Here is a 17,312-nt window from a genome sequence, read left to right on the forward strand (position 1 = left end):
CTGGGGCCATATATTTGACAGTATATTTCTATCTATCTATACATACATGTACACACATGCCCATACACATGTATTCAGTTGTTTCTTTTTAATAAACTTACAGATATTCCTAAAATTTTGTTTTCACTCTGTCATTTGTGCGAGTGGTAGAAAAAAATTAAATAATTTTAGAAACCTCATTTTATATATAATATGTAGAAATTTTAGTGACACCGTTTCATACGCTTTTTAATCTTTTACCATGTTGCATCTTTTGTCTATACTTTAAGAAGTATTTGTAATGGTATTTTTCAGTTTATTGGCTGAAGAAGCTTTAAATAGTATCAGCTAGAATCGTCAAAGAGCATCATCATAAAGTCAAAAAACTTGTCACAGATTTGAACACAAACATCTCCCTCCAGCCATAGTGAGATAGACAACAAGCTTTAAGTTAAACTTCACCAAACCGAGTCATTATCAGTGCTGAACAAAATGGTCTCTACACAGTCAGCACAGAGAACAGCAGGCCTATGCATCTGTAATTCTGTAATCTGCTGTAATTCGCATCCTGGGTAGGAATGTGAGGCTATCATATGGAAAAAGAGTACATGTGTACAGACTGTCAGAAATCTGTAAGTACTTGTTTTTGAAAATTTGTAAATGTACTCGCCTCTAATGCAGAGGTTGTCTATTGTCTTTTAAACACCTAAACAAGATTTTTCTGTCATTGCAGCTGTTGGCGATGAGTCCACTCGAAACATTGAGGAGCTGGTAGCCAAACAGCGCATGTCTAACAAGCAGGTCAAGAGATCAGGTGCCAGCTACTTCTCACCCCGCTACCGTCACCAGCCCCCCACTGTGGTCCTTACCAGAAGAGGTCACGTTCCTCTAGCTGTCCCTGTCCAGGTGAAGGCACAGCTCCGCCTATTGCTCTCCCAGGTATAACTTCGTTGTTCATTGTTTTATATATGACCTATTGTGTGTGGTCTCCATAATAAGCTGGACTGTATGAGTCAGATGTTTTTCCTATTTTTCCATTTACTTTTGGCCTACTGGTGTCTAAATTGTTTGCATTATTTTTGCAGCACACTATTCAGACACAACTAAACAAATCAGAAACAGGGAAGCCAGACCAATTGACAATTCCTGCCGGTCCTGACCAATTAATTGTTCAAAACAAAGTCATGTAGCTGTTTTTGTAAAATGTTATTGTTTGGAGTAATGATAAAGCTTCTCTCGCAGGGTCCTCTCAGGCTGTCTGACCTGGAGACCTCTTTCTTGCGCTGCTTCGGGTACCAGCTACGTGTCATCAACTATGGCTTCTACTCCACTGGAGAGCTGCTGGAGGCAGCATCAGATCTATTTGTGATCCAACCAAGCAGGCTGGGCTCAATTGTGAGTCTTAAGGAACACATGCTGCCCAGAACACTGATTGTTCCCTCCAGTTCACCAAGAATGAGGGCTGGACCCAAAAAGCCAGAATTATGTAGAACTGACAGGCCAACCTCCAAGAGCCTAGACACCAGAAGTCTGACACCAACAATTACCTCAGGTGCGTTATTAGAGAAGTGAGTTTACATCTAGGTCTTGCCAGGGAGGGGTGAAATGTTGCTCCATCTCTTTAGAGGACAGTGGAAACAAAAGCAGAACCTGGGACAGGTTGTAAGAGTTCAGTCATGGGTCTATAATTTCCTGTAGTTGAAAAGGCCACGTAGGAGACAATGCTGCATTTACACAGTTTAAAGATCTTACTAGAATGTGTCTGTCTTGATTAAGGTCTCTAATAGCGATCCATATCCATTGTCTTTTGGTTGTGTTTACACTTGTTTTTTTTGTTTTGTTTTTGTTTTTGTTTTTTTTGTTTTTTTGAGATTGGACAGTCATTGAAACTGTCTGTTCTGCATGGGTTGGTTAGGTGTTAACGAGGTCAATAGGTCAGCAGTGACACACTCGCACAAACTTACATAATAATCTTACTGTAAGTTTTTCCACAGAATAGCACTTAGCCTGGACTCAAATTTTTGTAGTCTTAACTTTGGCACTTGGTGACTTCTGTGCTCTCTACCTGAAGGACCTGTGAAGCATAATCTTCTGAACCAGCCTTCTACCAACACTCCTTCGGACCCTGTCTCTGAGGATGTAACAACTGTCAGTAACCAGATAAAAGTGGTAGAGAATGAGGAAGCTAAATCAGAGCTCTGTCAGGAAGGTCAGCCCTTTCAGAAACATGTCCTCAAGGTGGGTTCCCTGTAAAATAAGGAAACCGGATATGCATCTAAAATGTATATAGGTTGTCAGAATAGAAGATAAAAATGTAAAAGATATTACTGTAGATTTTCAAATACCTTGTTTTTTTTTTATACTTTCTACACCAGCTGGAGGAGGAGCTTCACCAGCGAATCCTGGAGAGTGGTGTTGCTGCCACCATTAGTCAGGAGCTGAAGGACAAGCTACAAAAGGTCAAACTTTGCACTAGTTTACGAGCAGATGTCTTAGTGTGACTAGTGACCACAAGCTTCTAATGTGCTTTGCTTTTGTGGCAGGAATTATTGTGGCACAGGATGTGACAAATACTGGGGGATTGCAAGTCTTACATTAAAATCCTTCATGTGTTCATGACTCTGCAGGTTGTAGGTCAGAGCAGTGGTGGATTATCAGTGCATGAGTTGCCTGCTGAGTACAAGGTAAAAACAAAAAAAAGGGTTCCTGTTCACCTTTCATGTGACAGGTAAAGACAGATCATTTGTTTGAGGAGCAGGGTCATTCCAGCTAAAGAAATCACATTGGCTTCACTTTTTTGGTGTTGGGCCTGGCTTTTTTTTTTTTTTTAAAGTGAACTAACTTACATTGTGCCTAATAGTAATGAGCTCAGATAATTAAAGCTGCATGGTGGCATTATTGGGAATTTCACCTAGGTTGTTCTTTGTTCTTCAGAAGCTTTTTGGTGAAGACCTGCCATTGCTAAAGAACGGTTTTGTTAGTGTCACCGAGCTGGTTGGTGCCATGAGTGACACCTTCCACCTGAAACCTGCGGAGGGTCACCATGGACATGATTGGATTGTCATGGATATACAGGACAGTGACAATTTGGGTGTGTATGTGCATGTATTGTTTTTTTTTTTTTTTGGAGGGGTCTAAAGCTGGGTTTAGTAGCAGTATTCATTATCTTAATTAGGTGCAATGCAAGCTATTTTACCTTGGTGTGATATACAACATGTACCCTGTACACTATGCTTTTCATTTGCATTTGCATTTTGACATTTCACAAGTAATATGTATAACCCCTCTCTGCCCCTGTTATTAGTCTTCTACCAGTGTTTCACTAGGACACCTGTGTTTGTTTCTGCAACCAGTGCTTTCCCAATTAATGAGCTGTTACAGTACAGTAATATAAACACTAGTTTTTAGCTAAGCAGGGAATTTATTTTTCTTAATTTTTTAGGCACAAAAGAAACTGGAAGCTCTGGTGAAGGGGTGAGCTACTCCTTCAACTGCGGAGAGTCTCCTTGGGAAGGCAGACTGGATGGAGTTGGTGATAATGATGCAAAAAATAAGAATGAAGAGCTAGAGAGTCGTAACAACTGCAAGACCCAAGAAGTGGTTAGGCACCCTTTCTTTCATCATATTTTACTATGCTGGGCTCCAAGTACAATGAGATACCTAAATGGAGATTTTGAAAAGGAATCCGCACATCTCTAGTATCCTGTTTAAAATGTTATGCATATGTTATGTTTTTTTTTTTTTTAATAAACATTTCTGTCTGTAGATAACTCCAATGTACTCTACCATTCCGGTGCATTGCAATCCTGCTGTACCCCTGGATATCCTGCAAAATCAACGTCTCACACCACTAACACGACATCCTTCTCGAGAGCTGATAGAAGTTCTGGTGGAACACGTGGAGTCACCAGGACATTTCTACATCCGCTTCAGTGAGAGTGAGGAGGCACGAGCTATGGAGGACATGATGATTGAGATGAGGTGAGGTCACTTTTTAGCCTTAACATTTTGTTTAATGAGTAACATTCACCCCTGTTCTTCAGTCTTTAGAAGCAAGAAAAGTTTTTGAAGAGGTCAAAAGATTGAAAGCATTTGCAAAGTTGAAACTTGGACTCCTTTAAAACATGGGCAATTACAGTGTCTCAACTAAAGTAATTTCTCTTATCTCCTCATCTCCTTTAGACGATGTTACACCTGTCCAGATGTGTCAGAGCGCTACCGTCTCCCTGAGCAATTTGTCAGACAGGGTCAAGTCTGCTGCGTGTCCCCAAAAGGAATGTGGTTCTACCGTGTGGTGATCCATGAGATTATCAGCCCCACTCAGGTCAAGGTGTATTATGTCGACTTTGGAGATATGACTGTGGTGCAGGTGGCCAACCTCAAGTTCCTCAAGTAGGGAGAGTTATATCAATTGTTACTTCTATTACTTTTTTTTGTTTTGTTCTGTTCTTTACAGTTTATCTCTCTGTTTCTGAGGTTGTGTTTTTCAGTTCTTCCAGCACAAGCAGTTCCATCGTCGCTTGCTGGGATTAAACCTAACACTGTAAGTCTGATGCTGATCTAATATTATATATCGCATGCATATAATATTATATATCACATGCAGCCTTTATGCAGAGTTCTGCATCACCTTCATACATATATTAGGCTTGTTTTGTTGTACATATTTCTTAACTACTTTATTCTGAAACCTTTCTTTGTAACTTTCTACAGCTTTTACAGCAAAAATGTTCCATTTAAAAAAAAAAAAAAAAAAAGGTTTATTATTAAAGTAAGCCATGTGTAGTGTTTTCTGCTGTGATCTTACTACCTGCACATTTTTATCCTTATATGTGAATAAATTCTAAATGTGAAGCTGATGCTCAGTGATGTTATAATCTTTTGCAGGGCAGCTGGACCACTGCAGCCACGACTTCTTTCCAAAAGCTGTGCTCTGATCGCACCCTGGTGGGCGCTCTGGATTGTTACATAGGAGATGTGCTGCAGCTCTACCTGTGTGACACACATACTGATGATGACATCTACATCCACAATGTTCTGCTGAGCCAGGGCCACGGGACTTCCTGCAGCCCCTTAGCCAGTGCAGCAGTGAGCCCCACACCCAGATTTTTTTTCTTTTTTTATTTGTATCATGACCCATGATAAGCTTTCAGTTGTAGCTTTAAAAGTTAAAGGTTAAACTAGCTTAGCTTGAACATGCATGTAATCAACAGTTTATCCACTATGTGAAATGAATGAATGAGATATGGATCACAGAATTAAGAATAATAAAACCAGCAGTTAGAATAGTTCATAATTTAATGCTCCGGTCGCACTTTCTTTCCTCAGGTGTGTGTCCAGATCAATCCAGTGACTCTGTACTTGGGTGACAAAATGATTGACCTGCCAGAGCCAGAAGAGACGATGGGTTCCTCCTCCAGGCCAGCAGATACTCTGGAACAGTTCATGTCACTCTCACTGAAGGTAGTTCAGACACATCCTATGGGCCAGAAGTTCTAAAACTGTTCAGTCCAGCACACAGTCCTGATTAAGCATACTGGAAGTTTAACTTGCATGTATGCTGCTGTTCTCTGTGAAAGATGTTGGAGGTTGCAGTACAAAACAGTCTAATTACTGGGTTACTTGGGTGTCTGGTGGATTTGCCGCTTCACTGCATATCTGAATTTCTTCTGAGTGCATTGTCTTTGTCTCCTCTGTCCATCTCTCATTTCCTCTCACCCAGTCCTTTGAGTGTTACTGCTGCACCACACATCTCGATTCACCACGGTAGTGAGGTGAGATTGTGGTGGCCCAGTGCTGCTTAATGTACAGGCATAGTTAAAGTGTTGGAAGGTCACAGCTTGTGGTTGGATAGTGAATGGAATGATGTCAGTGGGTTGTTTAATGACTTGGATTGCAAAATTATCTCACTAGCCTTAATGACTTGGGAGCTTATTAAACTCAACATGAAGGGAAGTACTACAATAAAAACACTTGTTTAATTTATTTGCCCATTGATTAAAACCTGGAAGAGAAATGTATGTAGTAAAGATAAGAAAAAGAAACATGAAACTCCTTTGACTGAAGTACCCCTCCCTGCTAACTAACCAGACAGAAGCATACTCAAACAGTTGTTTTAAATGGCTGTTTTAAAGCTCAGTCAGTGATGCTTTCCTGTTTACAGCTTGTAGAGATACAGTTCATAGTGCAGGTTGTAACGTATTACTACTTCTCAAGAAGCTTAAAAATGTCTCCCTCCCCCAGTTTAGGTTTATATTAAATACAGGTCTTAAAAAGTACCTTGATTAAAACTGTCTTTTGCAGGTCAGGGTTTTCTTCATGCAGTCATTGATTTGGTGCTTCCAACAGCTTCGGTTAATACAGCTATGTTGCACTTTCAGTTACAGTTGACATCAGGAATCTGTTGCCAATAAAACAATTTTTGCTTAGACTGTGACAGGCCTTTTTATGAAAGTTAAAACAAGTATTAGTATCAGTATTAATATCCAATAAAACACACTCACTGCCTTGAATCTATATGGAATTATGAACAGAATATTCAGCGTCTGTACAGTTAACATCTATTAGTGAAATATGAATTTGAAGGATACACCAGGTTTCTTGCTATCTCAGGTTGAAGAGGAACAACTGCCTGCCCTGGAGTTAATTGACAGTTTTGAGGTCAGCCCTTACATCCAGGTATTGCCACCTGACACTGACCACATCCACAGTGCCAACACAAATTTGCAAATATTGATGCTTTTAGTTTTTGTTGGAAACATCACATTGTTACTAGTATTGTAGAAATGGCTGAAACAGCCACAATCTGAATGTCAGATGTTAAATTGAAAGATTAAGTTACTGCACTGGGTTTAATTTGGTGTATGAAGCTTACATATCCATTTTGGTAAATGAAGCCATAATGCCTTGCCTAATAGGGTTAAGATGAAATTATTAATGTGTATCTAAACATATTTGTGCTTAGTGTTTTGAATTGCATTGAGAACCTAATCTATAGAAGCTAAATGGTGAAAAATGAATAATGGCAGGTTGCTTTTTCTGTGTAAATGAATGTTTAGTGTGAACAAGTGCCACTAGAGTTTTGTTTATCGTATCTTGTTCAGGATAAGCAGGTCAACCCATTTAACGCTCTGCTAAATGACCAGACCCTCAGCTGTCCTGACGTGGGCTGGGACTTGACCAGCGAATTGCCTCCTACCACCCCTACAAATCCCACCTCCAGCCCCCTCACCCCTCCAGACCTGATCCAGACCAATACCACCCCAGTTCACTGTAAAGCTGATGAAGTGAGAAGACCCTGAGGTTTTTGTAAAGGACTCTAAATGAATAGAATAATATGGGTAGATGATTTTGATCATTAAAGAAACTTTGCTCTGTTCTCAGTCATCGAGCGGGACTCTGCCATCATTTCCGACCAGTATTAATTCCAGCTCCTGCTGTCCAACACCAGAAGAGGAGACGCAGCAGCACACAGGCACTGTCCTCTCATTGGTCAAGCCGCCTTCAATCCTCCGCACCCTGAGTCTGCACACCCCTGGCCTGGGCCGAATACAGGGCATCACTCAGGGTACTTATAAACACAAATCCAGTTGATTATTTTGGTATACAATGTGCTTATAATTGCTGTAATTTCCTCAGTAGTTACTTGTCAACAGTAAGAAAATTACACCACTTTAATTATTTTACTAAAAAATACAGTGCAACATGTTGTTTTACAGTATAAGACCTGTAATTTCCTGCTTTTAGGGTGAAGTTTGTTTTTATAGTGTCTGTTAGTTTACATTATGGCAAATTAGCATCATTGAACTTTAACCCAAATGCTTCCTTGCATAGTAACTAGAGTAGCTGACATTGCATCAGAACTGTAAAAACACCGTCTTCCAACTTGTACACAGTTTCTATTAGGATTGTACAGTGGCCTTCATTAACCTTTATATGTACAAACATTTACTTTGTTTCTTGCTCTCCCTACTACATACACATGGACACTGCTGATACTGATACAGCAGTGTGTGTGCACAAAACATGTTTGACCACTGTACATAAATACTGCAGTTTAACAATACTTCAGGAAGTATTGAGACCCATTCACTTTTTGCTCATTTTACTGGGCTGTGAATTTCATTTCATTTCAAATGGATAATATTCCCAAATTTCCACTGAAGGAGTAACTAGGCAAGGAGGGCTGTGGTCAGAGGTGAACAGGAAACCTGAGTTACTTTAACAGATCTTCAGGGGGCCTCTGCTGCAAGGGAGAACCTGTTGGAAGGACATCCATCTCAACAGCACTTGACCATTCAGGCATTTATGGTAGAGTGGTTAAGGGCAGCCACCTTGAGTGGAAGCCAAATTACAGCCCAAAAAATAGCACACCTGCAGTTGCCATGTTCCATTTAAAGGAGTCAGAGTATGAAGAAAATGAATCTCTGGTCAGACCAGACACAAACCGAAACCCTTTGTACAAAACTCCAAGCACTATGGCTAAGGAACACCACACACTGATTATCCTAAGTCAGTGAAGCATGGTGGTGGAAACATTATGTTATGATGCTGTTTGTGATCACCAAATGACACCAGATGAATTTTAAGTCAGTCAGTCATATCTGTTTGGGCTTCCTCCCACAGTCCAAAGACATGCAGGTTTATTGGCAAGTCTAAATTTCCTCTAGGTGTGAATGTGAGCCTGAGTGGTGGTCTTTTGATTCATCCCTATGGCTGACTGGTACCATATATACCATAGCCTCTCACCCATTGTGAGCTTGGGTAGGTTTTAGTGACTGCATGGATGGGGTTCAGGTATGAAGTGACATGTACAAGAAATTACAAGGATTTATTTCTGTGAATCTGTGATCATTTGTGGTGAATGAGTTAACATTGTAATGGTTAATACAATAATAAGTATAAAATAGAATTGATTTTGCTTCTGTTTATTCTGTTGACTAAGGTGTACCTGTTACTCCATTCTGCATGCGAAGCTCTGGCATCAGCTTTCCGCTGTTTGGGGCCAGGTAGGTCTCACCTTATATGGTCGACCCCCAAACAGACTCCGAAACCAACTCCATGTATGAGTCCAATCACAAAAGGAGGAGAACAGCACTGCTGAACATACCTTTATGCTCTTCAATCCAATTTAGGAATAATTTTGTTCAATGCACTTATCTATTAAAACTATTTTATTTACAGATTTTCATGTCATTTTAATGATCAAGATTAGCTGTATTGTGTGTTAGGTTGCTAGTTTGATATCAGTGAAAAACATACAGGAAATAGGTGGCTCTTTTTTATGCCATTAACCTTGAGTTCCTTTTGTTTATTTAAAAAAAACAAAGCATTTTATTTTCTCAGGAGCCATCAAGAAACCCGTGATCTGTTAGTTTCATTTCCTCATACATATTAATGTTTCTGTTCTGGACCAGGTTCAAACATTTCAAGAATGCTGTTATAATGGATGTTACAGAAACATGTACTCTTATTTTTGGAAATAAATTTCATTTGATTGAATATTTTAGTCTTTCAGTTTGTGTCCTGTGTGTATTTGTAGGTGTTAGCTATTTAACTTTATCTTCTTGGTCTACTTAGGGCCCCCCAGAGCTCCTCTTTTTGTGGAGATCTGTTAAACCTCAGCGTGATTAGCGTGTAACAGTTTTCATTTGAATGAACAAAAGCTATTTAGGAGTGAAGAGTCCATTTCATGTAATACAGTAAATTTATGGTTAGCATGCTGTCAGCATATAGCACAAAGCATCACTTTAACCCGGTACGGCCTCACAGAGCTGCTAGCATGGCTCTACAGTTTCAGTATGGTTTCCATGCTGAGAAAGATTTGCTGCTGAAACAGATATAAGTGTATGCAGTGTCAGTTTTGTAACTTAAGTTGTAGTGTCTGCCCTCTTCACTGTCCTCAACCTCATCAGGACAAAGTCGACGTGAACTTCAACCAGGCAATTAATCATGCTGCTGACTCAGTCAGACTTCTTTATTTATACAGATCTGCTTTCCTGCACTTTTGTGCCTTGGGCCTTCCAGCAAGGGTCACTTGAATCAGCCGCATCTTAAAGATATTTGAGAGAATCCAAATAACTAAAGTGACCATATCTGCACACTAACAATAAATAAATAAATGCAACAAAACAGGGAGACTATTTCTAAACTCAGTGATGTTAAATGCTGTGAGGCAAAGGCACCTTATTGGGCAGAACAACTATGCAACTAAGATGTGTTTGATATTCAGCAGAGCCATCCAGACAACCTAAAACCACCTTCAGTTCCCAATGCATTCAGAAAAACAAAAGATAATCTTGTGTGTTTCCTTCTGAAACCTATTTAAAGGCAGGAACTTGAAAGTGGAGCTCATCAATCAAAACCTGCTTGGACCTCTAAAGGTTAAACAGAAAGTCCTGGTTCATTAGTCTGTATCTTACTGGGTTTCTGACCTTTACTGGTTAAGCCAATTAGCTTTTTAAAAGGCTCCTAATGAGAATTGCTTCTCCTCTCACTTAAACTCAGCTATGCGATAAAGAACTTCAGCCTGTATGCAGAACTGCACACATGGAGGTTCTATGCTTGTAAAATAATGTACATTTACAGTTCTTTTGTGATATAAGGAACACTTAAGAGCAAGAAAACTTTTTTTTGTAGCTTTTGTAGTGAATGACATGCATCAACAAAGCTACATAGAGTACAAATACTTTATTTTTAATTTATTAGAACATAGACAACAGGTCAAACACTTCCTCTCACTCCACTTGACTCTATTTTCATAACGAGCACATACATTATGACACAGTATTTTTTTTTTTAAACCAGTACACCACAGAAAAAAAGGTGCATAGAGAAGTGGCTGGAAGAGGGTGAGGCTTGGTAAGGCAGACACACAGTAAACCTGATTAAGGAAGAGACTAATGTGGTTGCAGCTGAATTAGCGGCCGACAGCAGCAGAGCATCTGTGCGCTGAATGAAGCATGAAGAGCTGATGACTTTGATTTACAGATGAAACCCTAAACCCACGCTATCAAAAAAAAAAGACGGCTTTTGTTTTATAGGTTAAAATGCAATTTATCCTGTCACAATGGTAATCATCTCTTAAATATATTTAATATATTGTTTTTAGTGTAAATATAAGTTTTGTCACCTGTTGCCAGCTCTTGCCCATTCGAATGTAAAATTAATCCCCATTTCCCACTTAAGTTGAGACACTTTCAAGCAGATTCTGAGTTTTTATCCTGCATCTGTTGATGTGTAGTGTCATTTCACCTCTGATAGTGGGTTGTTGATATTGCATAACAATACAATAACAATTTTTTTCTTGGTCAGTCACAAAATCCCGTGTTTGCCTTTCGGGAATCAGTGACGACACTTAAAGAGAAATGGACCATGTCTGCTTCCTGCTGCTCAGATACTGTACAGATCTCAAACTTGGCCACCAGAGGGTATGTTTTGTTACCTCAAATGCTACAGTGTGTTTTAGTAGGATGCTGCCAGAGTGGTGAAACAATGTTTCCCAGTCAACGTGTTAGTGTGTGTTATAACTGTTGTGTCTGTATACTGACCAAGATGCACAGCAGTGATTAGCTGCATAATCTGGTCTTTCCTTCTAATCATCCTTTCATCCTCCCTTCATTGTTTCAGTTGCAACAAGCTTTTCTTTTGGTTTGTTCCCGGATTTTTATAGTTTATGTTTGTGTGTATCTCTCTGATTTGACATAGTGAGTGATTCTGGATGTCAGATGCGTGTGAGAGTGTCTACGTGTCTATATGGTGTGTGTAGCATTTGGCGAGGTCTGTGTGAGCAGCTGTGCGTAAATCAGGGTGTAGTAAGTCACATTCATCCGCTGAGAGATAATTAATGGATGAGAGCCATCTTTATTTTTATCCGTGTCAAAATTCTTATCTGTTGTATTCGTTTTAGGACAATCGGAGGAAGAGTGGAGAGGAGCTTGATTCTCCTGCTAATCCCTCAGGCGGGTAGTTCTTCAACACAGACACACCGGAGGCACCAGCACTTAGAATGAATCTTTTCCTCTCTAAACGCTGGATTCATATGGTCACATTTGGTAAACAGCTTCCGTGTTTCTGCCACTAACTTCAAACATTTAACCCAGTACAAGTAAAAGAATTTCCTAATATGTACTTTTGCCAGTATGTGCACTGAAGCAGCTTTTCCTAGCTGTAACTCTTCCCTTATTGGCCATTAAAATGTCCCCTTCTAATCTACTTTAAATGTAAGTGATGGGAGGCAAAGTGTATTTTATTTGAAACTAATATGAGGCTGAGGTGAAAATCTTGCAAAGATGTTTTCTTTTTAGTACCAAAGAATAATTAGAGCTGACTGGTTGTTCGAACATGACATCTAAAGTTTCTGAGCCAATGTAGGACATACCAGAGTGGAACATCTCACAACATTTCAACCTGCATACAACAATTATACCTAAGTCTAATTTGTATATACAGTATGTATATACTATATATATATAGCATTTATTTCTTGTGCTTTGTGCTTTGCCTTTATTCAAAGCAAGGGGCGTCTTGACCCCTGCCATGATGACCCTCCCCTTAAATTAATTCCCAGCAGCACCTCCTGCCAGTTTAAAGTGTGAGAATTTATGGCTGTGTGAATTAATGGAGGCCTTAAAGAGACACTCGGCAGCTGTGGAGTTCTGACTCCCTGCCTTTGCCCTTGATGGTTCTCATTTAAATGCTGTTGTGTCTCAGTTCAAGTTCTGCTCTGTGAATTGACTGTTTGGCCCTGCTAAATTTCAGCTATTCCTTCCGTATATCTGTGTCGACTGGTGTCTTTGTTGATCAATAACAACCCCCCCCCCCCCCCCCCCCCCCCCACACAGACTCCACTTTCACCTGCTGTTAGGCTCATTATTTCTCAAACATCAACTGACCCTATTCAAGTCTGTACAGGTTCCTCAGTGTGCTACACTTCCTGCTGTTCTCTACCTGGATGCAGATGTGATGGGTGTTATTTGGCAGCAGCATCCAGCTGCAGCTGAGCTCCAGGCTCAGTTAATATGTGATGGCACACACTGACAGTTCCATTAAACTGTATTTATGACAGCTGCAAATAATCAATATGTAGATACGCCAGGCTGTCCGCATTCGCAGAATTGTCTTTGGTCCAGCAGTGCAATGCATCAAACTGCCATGCTTACTGACAACAGACACAATATACACCATCACTGGGTATTGTTTGTCCCCATAGACCTTTCTCACTCTCCCTCTCTCTGTTTTGTATCCTGTCTTTCTTCCTCCGTCATCATCTATTCCTCGCCCCATCCTCCCTCCTTTTTGTCACATTTGCTATCCTTCTCTAATTGAACATCTTAGTCTGTATTGAAATGATTCTATTATGTAAAATACTATAAAATATATCAAACAAGGACTATAGAAAGATGTACACTAGATATGTGCATTCCTGTAAAGAGCATTTACCCTCCAGTAAATACTGTGTTAAACCCTCTGTGCTCGCTCTATAGTCTGTTGCTTTGGCGCGTTGGACAGGATTTGTATAACAAAAGACACTCAGCTACACAACATATCTTGGATGAGCAGACTCAAACTCGTTCATATAGACGAAGTCACAAACTACCAGAGTTCTGCCTTTCAAAGCAGCAGAGCGGTGACTGTCAGCAGTGGGACCTTCAGTTTAGACATTCATTACATAAAGCAGTCTGCAGCTTTTTTGTTCTATGGAGAACAATACACACTGCTCAATACAACTAATAATACATAGTGCTAAAGAAAATAAATGAGGTCGAGAATGGAAGTTGATGTCGGAGTTTGTCTTTTACAGTATCCACGCATGGTAACTGCAGTGTGGTTAAGCTTAGCCAAAAGGTCGTGTTTATGTCTCTCCAAAAGGCCAACATTTATTACTCATCTGTGATGGGGTATAAACTTTGACCTTCTCCAAGTTAGTTTTTCTACTTCTGCTCTGTTAAAGACCCGCTCCTTTCTGCTTTATCAATAGATCTAGCTCATGCACTGCAGAGTGGTCCAACATGAACCTAAGTCTGTGGGATACTGGACTGTTGCATATAGACTATAGAGACCATTTTCCAAGGCAGTGGTGCTTCAGGCTTAAACACGGGGTCTGTTGTGTGCCAGAGTGGAAAACTCCTGAGGGTTTCTGTTCTTGTTTGCACCTGATAAACTGTAAGTGTTTAGTTTCTGTCGTCTGTGTGGCTGTGGAAGGAGTGTGCTTTGTCATGAATTCTGTGGGCACCACATTAGGTAGGTACTGCAGAATTGGTGACAAAGCACAAGTGGCTGTACTGTAGTTCTGCAGGCTTCATCATGTCTGGCTACTTTATTAGTGTGCCTCGACCCGCCGTGACATGGAAAATAGATGAACGGATCAATGGATGGATATTCTACTGACTGACTTACACCGCTAAATGAGTGTAATATGAATGACCATTTTTTATTTCTACACTGAAGGGCAGTCCAGCAAGGATGTTATGGTGCTGTGTTTGAAAAATACCCTGAAAAATCGCTGTGTAAGTCCTGCTTCCTCACTACGCTAGACTGCTGTTGACTGATACAGACTCATGTAGAATGTACTGTTCATTTATTGTGATTTGAAAAGTTGCATATCTGGCCTTCAGCTAGTACAGATAGATGTTGATGCTAACTGGCAACGTGTGATCGATCTCAAACCAATGTCTCTCTTCAGTTAAGTGATGAAACTTTATATTTAGAGCAGCGCTGAATGGAGAACAGACAGAGCAGTAGGTCACCTGATAAATGGATTCACTTAACAGCCAGCAGTGTAATGCTTAGTCATGATCAATCATTACTCACATGCCTCTCCTTCTTGTCTTCTCTCTCCTCTCTTATTTCTTTCTCTTCTCTCCTACCGTCTCTACTCCTCTGCCTTTTTTTTGTCCTCTTTTTTCCTCTGTTTTCATCTGTTTCTCATCTTTCAGGGACAGAGAAAACTGGAATGTCACCAGTAGTCACTGTGCCGACCAACTTATAGTTTAAGGTGATATTGACAAACTGAAAATGAAAGTACTGCATATAAAATAACATAACTGGTAGAAATCCAGACAGAACATCAGCACCTATCTTTAGATAATGCTTACTTAAAAAGCTGTGAGGGCAAACAGCATCACTCGTTCAGCTGAGCATTTGAATGGGTTTTCTGGTTGTGGCTACATCTGGTTATTGTCAAATTAAAGCTGAATATTTGTGAGAGACCACACTTAAACAACAAAAAGCATCTCAGGTGACAGAAACTTGATCAGCTCTGGTGACCTGCATATACTCTGTAGGACAGATGTAAGCATTTTTGCTTTACACTGTGGATGGTGAACTTTCTGAACACTATCTCAAAAAGTTTGTCTGTAACAGAAAATTGAGGAACAAACTAGCCTCTTTTTACATTAGTGTGGTTATGGCCTTAGAGACAACAGTGAGTAGACTAAAATACCACGGATGGGCAAGTCCAGATAAACATCAAGTCCGTGCTGCCTCCCGGCACAGGAAGCAGAATTAGATTTGTTGTCACACACAGTGACCTCTTACTCCTCAGGTTGCCATAGAGATGCTGCTTCCCCTTTTACACACTCCCAAACCACTTGTGTGTCTGAATGCATGTCTGCACACTAGCGTCCATCACATTTTGTTTGTATATTCATTGTGTATATTATTTGTACACAATACCAGCCACAGTATTTTATTAGTTCTCATCGCTGTATTGGGTAACACACCTGTCAGACCAATCATGTTATATATCAGGCTTTATTAAAATAAATGGTTAAATGATGGTACTTTTCAAAGTTAAACATAATTTATTAGATTTGCTGGAATCAGTCACTGGCTGGACACTGTGACCTCTGACCCTTGAACTTTGCACTTTCTGTCACTTACTAACTGTTGATGTAAAATTGTAGGAGTGTGGTCCTTGACGCAAACAAAGGAAGGTTACTGCTGTTTGACCCAAAAATTTGAGGCTTAGCTCTAGTTAAGTGTGTCACATCTTGGCAATTCACTGCACCTCCCCCCAGAGTCAATACAATCGGTTCAATCAAATTCACCCCTGAAATACTGGCAACACCTCTGCTCCAGCTGGTTCCACACTGAGGACGCTGTACCGCTCTTATCCAGGTGAGGGGTTTGGTTTCTTTCTATCTATATTGCCATGAATTGTGCTTTATCTTGAAATAATTCTGCATTCATTACTTGGTTTGGTGTGTGATAGTTATATCAAAGCTGCAGTATTCTCAAATTTCTACTATGTTAACACATCTGTCTTGTAAATTCTCACATCATCATTTCTTTCTGTAGTATCTGCAGGATACCCCCCCCCCCAGATACGCAGCGTTATTATAACAGGACATGATGAACACAGTAAACAAGGAGAGATGCAAAAACTGCCACAATGGGCTGCAGTATATTATGCGAGGGAACGTAAAATTCATTCTGAGGTAACGCTGAAGTAGTTCAAGGTAGTTAAAGGTAGAATCACTTTCTGCAGCAGTGGAGGCAGTTTTCTAGCTGAATGAACACAGATGAAGTGTGGAGCTCTATAGGCAGCACTCCATGCACCTTTATGTCTGCTCTGTACCGCTGAACTATCATGAACAGAAGTTGCTGTTTCAGGAGAAATTCTTCTCTCCTTCACTGGTAACATTTCACACTTCACAACCACAAGTACCAGACATGGTACTTCCATCCATCCATTTTCTATACCCGCTTATTCCTTAACCAAAAAGTAAACATGATCAAAATCAGCTTTTTAGTAGTTATCTACTATATTTTAGGCTCCAGCAGATCCCTATAACCCAAAATAGGAATAAGCACTTACAGATAATGGATGGAGTACATTTAGAGGCATTTGTTAGTATTCTGTAGATGTGGCTTGTACGCTAATGGTCAGATGGTTGTGGCTCTGAATGTGATACAAGTGGCCAAAGAGAAAGAAGCCCCAGAAACAATGTGCAGGAAGGAAGAGACGAGCAGACAAGTGTTCGGAAACATCAGCCTCAGATTAGTTGACGGCTCATTAAGCTGAATAAGAGTTTTTGGGGCAGCAAGTTACAGGTCATCTTCAGTGTAGAGATTCATGGCAGCTGGGCTACATGTTTCTCTCCTTGCTCAAATCATGCGGAACGTGTTGTTGTTTGACCCACAATCCCCGTCTTTCCTGACTTCCATCATCTTCTCAGCTGGCCCTAGGGCCCGATGAGTCCGGTCTGGTCTGCCAGGCCCGACCCACTCTGTCAATATTTGTGTTGAGTCGGTTGCATCAGTAAGTAGATTAAGGGACCAGTGATTGAGGGCAAATCATTAACTGTAGCTGAGGGTCTGTGCTGCAGGAG

General features: G+C 40.3%; 1 protein-coding gene across 1 annotated transcript in view; it reads left to right on the forward strand.

Annotated features, from left to right (window-relative positions):
* tdrd5 (tudor domain containing 5) overlaps positions 1-9,073 on the forward strand; it is a 17,294-nt gene extending 8,221 nt beyond the window's left edge. The window contains exons 3-18 of the mRNA XM_033325165.1: positions 713-918; positions 1,222-1,531; positions 2,045-2,217; positions 2,355-2,438; positions 2,607-2,663; positions 2,914-3,070; positions 3,422-3,579; positions 3,746-3,960; positions 4,162-4,371; positions 4,456-4,522; positions 4,867-5,067; positions 5,308-5,442; positions 6,592-6,657; positions 7,083-7,265; positions 7,363-7,546; positions 8,924-9,073. Of these exons, the coding sequence (XP_033181056.1) occupies positions 713-918; positions 1,222-1,531; positions 2,045-2,217; positions 2,355-2,438; positions 2,607-2,663; positions 2,914-3,070; positions 3,422-3,579; positions 3,746-3,960; positions 4,162-4,371; positions 4,456-4,522; positions 4,867-5,067; positions 5,308-5,442; positions 6,592-6,657; positions 7,083-7,265; positions 7,363-7,546; positions 8,924-8,991 (2,474 nt within the window). The 3' untranslated portion in view covers positions 8,992-9,073. The remainder of the gene's footprint in view (positions 1-712; positions 919-1,221; positions 1,532-2,044; positions 2,218-2,354; positions 2,439-2,606; positions 2,664-2,913; positions 3,071-3,421; positions 3,580-3,745; positions 3,961-4,161; positions 4,372-4,455; positions 4,523-4,866; positions 5,068-5,307; positions 5,443-6,591; positions 6,658-7,082; positions 7,266-7,362; positions 7,547-8,923) is intronic.
* Positions 9,074-17,312: the final 8,239 nt, after the last annotated feature.

Source organism: Mastacembelus armatus, chromosome 4 (genome assembly GCF_900324485.2).
Source record: "Mastacembelus armatus chromosome 4, fMasArm1.2, whole genome shotgun sequence".
NCBI lineage: Eukaryota > Metazoa > Chordata > Actinopteri > Synbranchiformes > Mastacembelidae > Mastacembelus > Mastacembelus armatus.